At 40.6% G+C, this 9,488-nt stretch overlaps 1 protein-coding gene across 3 annotated transcripts in view; it reads left to right on the plus strand.

The window, feature by feature from the left end:
* The window catches only part of si:zfos-2326c3.2 (misshapen-like kinase 1), a 90,954-nt gene that overhangs the window by 21,957 nt on the left and 59,509 nt on the right, over window positions 1-9,488 (plus strand). For all 3 annotated transcript variants that reach the window (XM_017423137.3, XM_017423140.3, XM_017423138.3), the window contains exons 6-10: window positions 3,019-3,109; window positions 3,275-3,405; window positions 3,785-3,839; window positions 4,874-4,952; window positions 6,818-6,990. In XM_017423137.3, the coding sequence (XP_017278626.1) occupies window positions 3,019-3,109; window positions 3,275-3,405; window positions 3,785-3,839; window positions 4,874-4,952; window positions 6,818-6,990 (529 nt within the window). The remainder of the gene's footprint in view (window positions 1-3,018; window positions 3,110-3,274; window positions 3,406-3,784; window positions 3,840-4,873; window positions 4,953-6,817; window positions 6,991-9,488) is intronic.

Consider the following 9,488-nt stretch of genomic DNA (forward strand, 5'->3'; position numbering starts at 1 on the left):
AGGGAGATAGCAAAGAGTTAATAAGGGGGATGAGAAGATGGTTTGATTTTGAAATGGTGTTTTTTGTGCCAACAAGGATTATTTCTGTTTTGTTACTGTTGAGTTGTAGGAAATTGTTAGAAAACCAGTGATTGAGCTCAGTGAGACAGTCGGTGAGGATGGAGGGTGGGTTAGTGGAGCCTGGTTTAGTTGAAATATAGAGCTGTGTATCATCGGCATAGCAGTGGAAATGGACACCGAATTTGCGGAAAATGTTACCCAGAGGAAGGAGGTAGGTGATGAAGAGGAGGGGTCCAAGGACAGAGCCTTGGGGGACACCGGTGGAGACGGGGGAAGACTGAGAACAGAAGGGTTTAATTTGTATGAATTGAGTGCGGTCAGAGAGGTAGGATTTGAACCAAGCTAATGGAATACCAGAGATGCCAATGGAGGTTAGTCTGTTAAAGAGGATAGAATGACAGATCGTGTCGAAAGCAGAACTTAAGTCAAGTAGGATGAGGATGGACAGAAGTATATACTGAAAGAAGGTGGAGGAGAAGAAAGAAAATGTTAGTTAGTCTAGTAGTTTGTCCATTTATGTTCTTTCCCTGCTTGTTCATTTTCAGGGTCATTTAGCGTAACCAATTACCCTAACATGTATGTTTTTGGTCTGCGGGAGCAAACTGCAACTGGAGTACTAAGAGAAATCGCTCACATGCACAGGGAGAACCTGCAAACCCCACTCAGAAAGGCCCCAGCCGGAAATTGTACCTGCAACCTTCATGTTGCAATGCAACAGTGCTAACCAACCGTTCCACCCTGCAGCCAAATCTAGAGGTCCTTCCTTGATCTGAACGTTTCATTCAATGGTAACAAAAAGATGGTGGGCAGGATGTGATGGGTATCCGAGGAGCGATGAAGGGAGCAGGAGATGGTGATGACGGGTGGCAACTGTACTCTAAATATTGTTTTTCACGGCCCTGATCAGTTGTTGTATGGCTCTTGCGTCATGCTAATGCAGCTGGTAAACCATACAGCCACCTAACATATCAGCTCTAGTGTTGTTGGCTGATACAATTTCTACCTCAATAAACTTCCAACAATCTGATTCATTAAATATACATGGGCAGCAAAAACCTGTATGACTTAATCACGATATGATACAATTCAAGGAGTTTTGAGTCAACAGACTGGGATTCTGAGAATGCAACGAAGCAAAGAAATGACTCTACTGTATGTTAGTTACAGAGACTAATTATTGGTTAAATGGCCACTCACAATTTTCCAATGAAAATTTCAAATTTACATGATTATTTTATAAGAGAACATGTTCTACCGGTGATCCTTGGCAATGTTCCAATAATCTGACTTGCTAAAATGTTAGTGTGCTATCGTCAGGCTTTTCTGTGCTGCTGTCAGCCTTGACGTCTCCAAATAATTTCAACAACACAACGTAACCCCACAGATACCACAATGAAGTCATTGTCTGAAATAAGATTCACTTCCTCTGTTTATTTATCTTCCTTTGAAGAGTATAAAGTCACAGAGATGTACACGCTCTAAAACTTTGCCACTGATTCGAAAATTTTCTATTGTACGCCACTACTTCTTAATAATAGAATATTATGAAAGTTGTGCTTTTTATGTGCATAGGTGTCTGAAGTTACTGCCTACTGAAAAACTCAGAAACCTGTCATCAGTTTGAGAATATCTGATCTTATAGCTTCTGCCTTTTGGCCCAAACAATTATAGGGACTTTTTAAGAACTGTTAAATCCACAAGGGAGCAGTTATAAGGACCAGCATGTTTGCTTTCACATTGCCAGGGGAACACTGTGAGTACGCAACATTTGGCTAATGGTCAGCACCAGCCACGTCACTCTTGCATGTGCCATGACCACCACTAACAACAATCGAGGAGCTGTAGTTGGAATTGTGTATTTTTGGTCTTTGGTTCAATTTTGAAAAGTGATGTTTGAACAAAAGCTACAAACATTCAAAGGAAGGACTTATAGTAGCTGAGACTCGAACAACAGATCAGTTGACTTTGTGCTGCAAATTTTCCAAAAACCAGCACATCACAGCAGACAACAGCAGTCAAGTAGCTTCCACTTTAGTTATGCTAATGCATTTTTATGAGTGTGGGCGTTGGAAAAGCTTTCAGCTTGCTAAGCCAATTAACATCCGCCTAGTTAGGGACCAGTCCCATCCCCTTGTGTTACTCGAGAGGGCTTATTGAAATAAGAAAGTACCAGCTCTGAAGCAGGAACTAAAACCGACCCACAGTTAGAAGGACTACAAAAGGTCTCAGTATCGGCAGTGGAAAACAAAACGAGAAACAACCTCAAATGATTATAAGCGCTGTTGAGTGGCTCCCTGAGGTGTGAAAGCATTTACTGAGTGCTTTTAATTGAAGCTGGAAAAATACATCATTGTGTAAATCAAATTAATCTACTGTAGATTTCTACTAACTCTATATCACACTATGTACTCTACCTCAGATAACAGGTCCAAACTACACTTTGTTTTATTTTATATCATCTGCTAATATTTTACATTTTAACTAGAAAATCAAACCTCTGTGTATTATTATTTTTTACCCAGCAAAAGTTTGGAAATTCTTTTTTTTTTGTTTGTTTGTCAGTGACTACACCAATAAAAAGAGAAGCAGAGGCATTTTTTTAATATTCCCCTTGAAATCATCTGCAAACAAAACAGCTCTAAAAAACAAGCTAAATAACGAGCTTTAGAACTGTAATCCTTTTATTGTAACCAGAGAATATTACAAACCTTTCATCAGGACCTGTGTACATTGTCAGCTTGTGGAAAAAAAGAGCAATAATAAGTCTTTTTAAAATTAAGAATGGTTAGAATTGTGCCCCAAAGGCAAAGCTCTGCAGTAAACTTGGCATAAATCTCTGTCTCAAGTCAGACACACAACCCAGCTGCTCTGTTCAAGCCAGTGTTTTTCTTGTAACGATGGCGGTCATCTGACCGTCTATGTATGGGTGGATTCACTGTGTGTATATTTGTCTTCCAGGGTCTTTCCCATCTTCACTCCCACCATGTGATTCACAGAGACATTAAGGGACAAAACGTTTTACTCACAGAGAACGCTGAGGTCAAACTGGGTAAGAAACACAGACTCACTCAGACGGGTTCCTCAAGTACGACACATAAGAACCCACAGCGACGCACAGTCAGAAACACATGCAGAAGAAATAAGAAATAAACAAAGATTGCTGCTGTTTTCATACACAATGTTATCTCGTCTTTTTATTATTTTTTTATTCCAGTTGACTTTGGAGTCTCGGCACAGCTGGACAAAACGATAGGTCGAAGAAACACTTTCATCGGTACTCCTTATTGGATGGCTCCAGAGGTCATCGCCTGTGACGAGAACCCTGAAGCCACATATGACTACAGGGTATTTTCAGTCACAGAAACAGACATTTTTATTCCATCTTTTTGCTTGTTGTTGTGTTATTGCATAAATTCAATATTAGTTGCTCACAGAAAACAAAAAACGATAACAAAGTTTAGATTTTTTTCGTATCAGACATTTAATAGTTATAGAAGTTACATTCAGTTCGAGACAGTTTGATATTGGTTCATTAGAAATTTTCTCAATGTTTCACTATGATTTGTTAGATGAGAGATTATTCAGATTCATTCAGAAACTTTATGTTGTTCTGAAACATTTTAAAATTCAATTAGATTTACTTTAAACCAGTATCCAAAATAGTGTTGAATTTCAAGCTAAACTCTGAGTGTGCTAAACTGTGTCCTGTCTCTTTTATTCCCAGAGCGACCTTTGGTCTTTAGGCATCACTGCTTTAGAAATGGCTGAAGGAGCTCCGCGTAAGTTAGAAACACATCTGCATACATAAAGTACTCATGATGGATTATTAACTGGATTTACAGTCACTGTAAAACATTTCAAAACAATTTGAAGTCCATCACTCTACGATGAGAAACATGATTTACAAGTGAAAGTCATTTAAGACAGCTGCCAGTTTTCCCAGGAGTCAACGTGCCAGCAAAATCACCCCAAGGTCAGACCGTGCAATGCTTTGACAAATTCCTAAAGAAAATCCCAAGAGCTCCATCTCAGACTCTACAGGCCTCAGTCAACAGATTAAAGGTTAAATTTCAGAGAAATTAGAAAAAGGGTGAAGAAGTATGGATTGTTTGGCAGAGTTGGAGGAGAAAATCTTGCTAATTAGAGGCGTAGCATTCCTCAAAGGAATGCATATTGCCCACCAAGTTTTTTAAAGCACTGATTTGACTCTATAGAATAGCCTGGTTGGCTAGAAAGGTGCTATATAAGTACAGTCCATTCCATTTACAATGTCTTTTAGACAGATGACACCAAGAGAGATGTTCACCCATAATGCACAGCCTCATGTGGCTATCAGCACAAACATGTCATACCAGTTGTCAGCACGGTAGTGGGGGGATGATGGTTTGGACTTGTTTTGCAGTCACAGAACCTGGACGCCTTGCAGTTAATGAGTCGACCATGTTACCACCTCTGTAAACCAAAGTTTGTGCATGAGACAGTTACTTTTAAGTTGATGCTGCTAGAAAAACAAATCATGGTTTTCAGTTTTCCACAAACTGTTTCTGCATTTTATCCTCGTAGTTATACTGACACATTTGTAATTTTTCTTGTCTTTAAGGACCTGATGATGTTCTGATACACAAAACAAAGATGTGAATAGGGTTTACTTTTTTACATCACTATGCATCTGTGTGTATCATTCATTGTGTTTGTTTCCCACAAAGATGCATTTTCTGTTCTTTTCACTGATCCTGACATGGTTTTTCTCTCTTGTCTTCCTGTGACTGCGGCTGTGACGCGATGCCGCTCTCCCTCTGTGGATTCTTCGCAGCTCTCTGTGACATGCATCCAATGAGAGCTCTGTTTTTGATTCCTCGAAACCCTCCACCTAAGCTTAAGTCGAAGAAATGGTAAACCTGTGAACACGCTCTCACATGTACACACAAGAGTATATAGACTGCTGCGATTGACTTTAGATTTCCTGAAAACAGGGCTTTGAATTATTTTGTTCTGAGTTTTATATACTTGACAATCAAACAGAAGACATTTCAGCACTTTGCTTTTATAAAGAAACTCACAAATATATCTTGTATGTGGTTGTGTCTTCCTCTGTTTAATGTTACCAGACAATAGTGCGTTGTCGCTGTCAGTTTAAATCTCTACTAGCTTTTGATGATCAACCTTTTTGTCCTATACAGTCGTCTCTCACTTCCTTCTCTTCCATACATAATAGAAAAGCTCTTCAGACTGAACTCTGGCTTGACCCTGACTGCTGTCTTTCATTCAGTATTAATATTATCAGGAACACTTTTTCGCAGCACAGCTTTTAATAGCTCCAATGGGTCTGAAGCGCAGGTCTGTCCCATCTTTTTTTTTACCTCTGGGCCTCCCTAAGGCAGCAAAATTCCTTCCCTGTGTTTTATGTGGTTCGTAGATTTTGCCTTAAAACTTCGATATGTAAGACAGGATTTTTTTGGGTGGTGCTGTGAGAAATGATTGTCTGTCCTCTGTAGGTGAGTTTCCAGATAGATTGAAGTATAACAGCACCTAAAGTTAGTTCCAAGTTATTATTGTTTAAAATATGTAGGAATGTCCTGCCTTTTGTATTGATTTGTTATCTTTTGTAGTTGGAAACTTCTCAGTCTCTGATTCTGTGGGATTTTGATTGATTTATAACAGGAGCCTGCAGACTTACTCCTCAGTCCTGTGCTGAGGAGTATTGGCCTTTTCCCATGGGCTCGACTCGGCCATACTCGGGTTGACCCAGCACGGGTTCAGAGACTTTCTATTGGGAGGTCCCGCCCACTTTCACCTCGCTTCTTAAAACCTCCTCAGCCGAGGTTCCAAGCAAGCTGAGTCGAGCTGAATATTTGACGTCAGCGCACTGTAGGTCACTCATTGGCTAGAGAACATGAGAACTTCTCCTTAACAAGAAACCCCACCATTTTTTAAAACCTCACAACCACACATTTAAATCACATTAAATTGTTACTGTTTAAAATTCTAATTTATTGTATTTTTATTGGGTGGCACAGCAGTGCAGTGGTTAGAGCTGTCACTTCCCAGCAAGAAGGTTGCAGGATCGCTTCCTGACCTGGGGCCTTTCTGGATTGAGTTTGCATGTTCTCCCTGTGCTCACTTTGGTTTACTCCAGGTACTCCCATTTCCTCCCACAGACCAAAAACATGCATGTCAGGTTAATCGGTAGCTCTAAATTGTCCGTAGGTGTGAGTGAGAGTGAATGGTTGTCTTGTCTTGTTTGTCTCTATGTGTCCCTGCGATGGACTTTTGACCTGTCCATGGTGTCCCCCGCCTCTAGTACAGTGACTGCTGGAGATAGGCACGAGCTCCCCGTGACCCGGAAACGAGACACGGATAAAGAAAAGGGATGGATGTATTTTAAGGCAACAGCAGTCCACTTTGGTCTTAGCTGTGTTCAGACTAGCTGTTAGCTCATCAGTTTGGTCAGAGTTAAACTCTGTTTCTCCAAACTGAGGTTATTCAAAGAGCTATCTACAAGAGGTAAGATATTGATTGTTCATAACCTTTCCACAGAACCCCACTTCAGAATGTCAAAAGTATCCTTTTAGCGCTGCAGTAGTAAAGCGTGATTTATTCATGTCAAGAAACAATAGATGCTTGTTGTCAAACTGAGTCAAAGCAACATTTAACAGATGCCTGAAATGCTCACCACACATCTAGTGTTGTTTTTTCCAACATTGATTTTCTCAAGAACGTTTCGTCTCCCTTTCCCTCCTTTGCCCTTTTTACACAGGTCGAAACGTTTCTTGTCATTCGTTGACAGCTGTCTGATCAAAAACCACCTGCACCGGCCCGCCACAGACACTCTGCTGAAACACGCCTTCATCAGAGACCTGAATAACGAGAGACAGGTCCGCATCATGCTCAAAGACCACCTGGACCGAACCAGGAAGAAGCGAGAGAAAGGTGAGGAGGCCCACCGAAAGGTGACGTAAAAAGACCTGGGTTCTGTTTCCCAACATACTCGACTCAGTCACAGTAAGATTTCAGTCCATGCTCCTCCAGATGAATCCTCCACACACAGCTCATTTGAGCTGCGATGATGTACCAGCTGCACTGTTACACACTGACCATCTGTTTCGCTCAGGCTCACTCAAACGCCACATTTTTCTGTTCATTCAAAGCACATTATGTTCAGGGAAATGTTTCATTTGGCTGCCATTAGTAACCATAATTTACACAAGTCCTTTTGTATACGCTAACTCATTCATCTGGGTTAAACTTAAGATTCCACTTGGATATGATTCCCAAAGAGCACATTAAGAGTCTGGAGCAGGGGAGGAAGGAGAGGTTAAAAAATGAAAAACATTTATCTTCATCCTTTTTCTGAATGAGGTGTGAATTTTGAATGTAGGATGCCAATATCGAAGTCTAAAAAAAAACTATCAGATGTGGAGAGGACAACATGGATTTGAAAAATCATCACTAAAGAATGGAAGCTTAATTTTGTTCATTTGCCGAAGTGAAAGAGAGGCAGCAATAGCAGCAAAGAGAGACGTTAGGAAACGGCAGAGAGAGAAGCTGAGAGGAAGGAAGGAGGAAACGCAATGACCATCTGGTTCTAATCTCTGAGCTTCTAAAAACACACCAAATAACCGGAGACTTTCTGCATGCTCTTTGTTTTGTGTGTGTGTGTGTGCGCGCGTTCAGGACCAGATTTGTTAGTGTGTACGGCCTCCGCTGGCCCCGACAAAATTAAATGCCTATTTTATTAGTGTGTGTGGGAAAAAACTCAGAGCTGCAGAAAAAAAATAAAAATCTATGCTCCGGATATGATGCATATCTCTCTTTTTTTTTTTTTTAGCTTCCCCGAGGGTGTAGTTTAAACAAAGATGATCTGTGTTTGGAAGATGTATTACTCTAAGAAGAAATATAAACTCCTACACTGTTCTCCTCTGCTGTAGTTTTGACTCAGAGACACAACATAAAGCCAAAACACGACACACAAAGCCGGCGGGGATTTCCTCTGTCGTTCAGTCTTATTCCCGTCTTTCTGCTTTGGCCAAACACACCTGTGTTGTGTTACCTTTCAGTTTGTTACATGGCATCATGTGGAAGGTTTACGTTAAGCTTATGTTTCTGAGACCATATGTTGGCCAAATGTTAAGAGAGGCTGGTTGACCCCATCTTCTTGACCCCTCGAACAATAGCTTTTATTTTAGTCTAGTGTCCGCTGTATAAACAGGAGAACAAAATACTTCCTGCATGCAAATAAAATGCAAAACGTCAAGCTTTGGGAGAAAAAAACCCACTCAGGATCAGATATTTCCACTTAGATATTGTACAAATGGAAGCATGTTTATTGGATTTGTTGACACAAATTGGACGTGTCAGTGTGTTTTTTTCTTGTTTGCACTAAGTTAGAATTTGAAACCACTGCTGCTTAGTATCCATGTTACAACATACCAAATCTGCTGTCGCTGTCAGACAAAAACCTTGTCTCCATTTTTCATCAGCTTCATGTTTTTTGGCATAAATCAGCTCTGTGGGTCACCCTTCATGTTTGTCTGTGGATGACTGTTTATTGAAAAGTATCTAAAGAAGCTTGTGACCTAACCACATAACTCCATTAGTATCAGTCAAGATCATCCATTGTTTTGCACAATTACAGCATTTTCTCAAATATCTATTAAATCTAAAACATTCTTTTGGGAAAACTTGTTTAAAAAACCGAGTCTGAAGTAGCAGAACATAAAAACACACTGAGTTCAGAAACTTTTTGTCCTCATCCAACAAGTTAACCAGTGGACTCATTTACACCACTGTGACTGAACAAAGCATTTTTTTTTGTTCCACCTGGTGTGTTTTGAAGACAAACGAACAGCCGAGCTCTCTGGTTGGTTTGGCTTGGTCGGATTGCTCCAACACTGACTGGAGCTGTGAACTTCTGCCAGGCTTATTAGAGCTGGTAGGCAGGGTGACAGAGGAGGACTTTCCAGCTGGAATGGAGGCAGATAAGGATGTACATGCAGTGCTAACATCTTCTGGTGCACAATCAGAGCAGATCGGGAGCTTTGATTTGAGCGTTCCTCAAGGATTTCATGATCAGATGAAAGTGTCACTTGTTTCATTTTCAACTTTAGCTGGAACTGCCCTGAAAACTGATCTGTCATTGTTCCGTCAAAGCTAACTAGCTGTGGTGTCAAGTAGCAGCTCTGACACTGGCCTTGTGAATGTCTACTCATGTCTCATGACGTCCATAGCCAATAAGACAGAATCGTTGCTTTTGGCTGCACTCTAAGAAATAATCCTGTAAATTTACAGTCAAATACTGGCAGCTACAGACGCCAGAAGTTTACCGTTTTTTTCGAAAAAACTGTAAAATACTGGCGTCTGTAGCTGCCAGTAGTTCACCGTTTTTCGAAAGAACGGTAAAATACTGGCGTCTGTAGCTGCCAGTAGTT

This window comes from Kryptolebias marmoratus, linkage group LG9, assembly GCF_001649575.2.
Source record: "Kryptolebias marmoratus isolate JLee-2015 linkage group LG9, ASM164957v2, whole genome shotgun sequence".
Taxonomy (NCBI): Eukaryota; Metazoa; Chordata; class Actinopteri; order Cyprinodontiformes; family Rivulidae; genus Kryptolebias; species Kryptolebias marmoratus.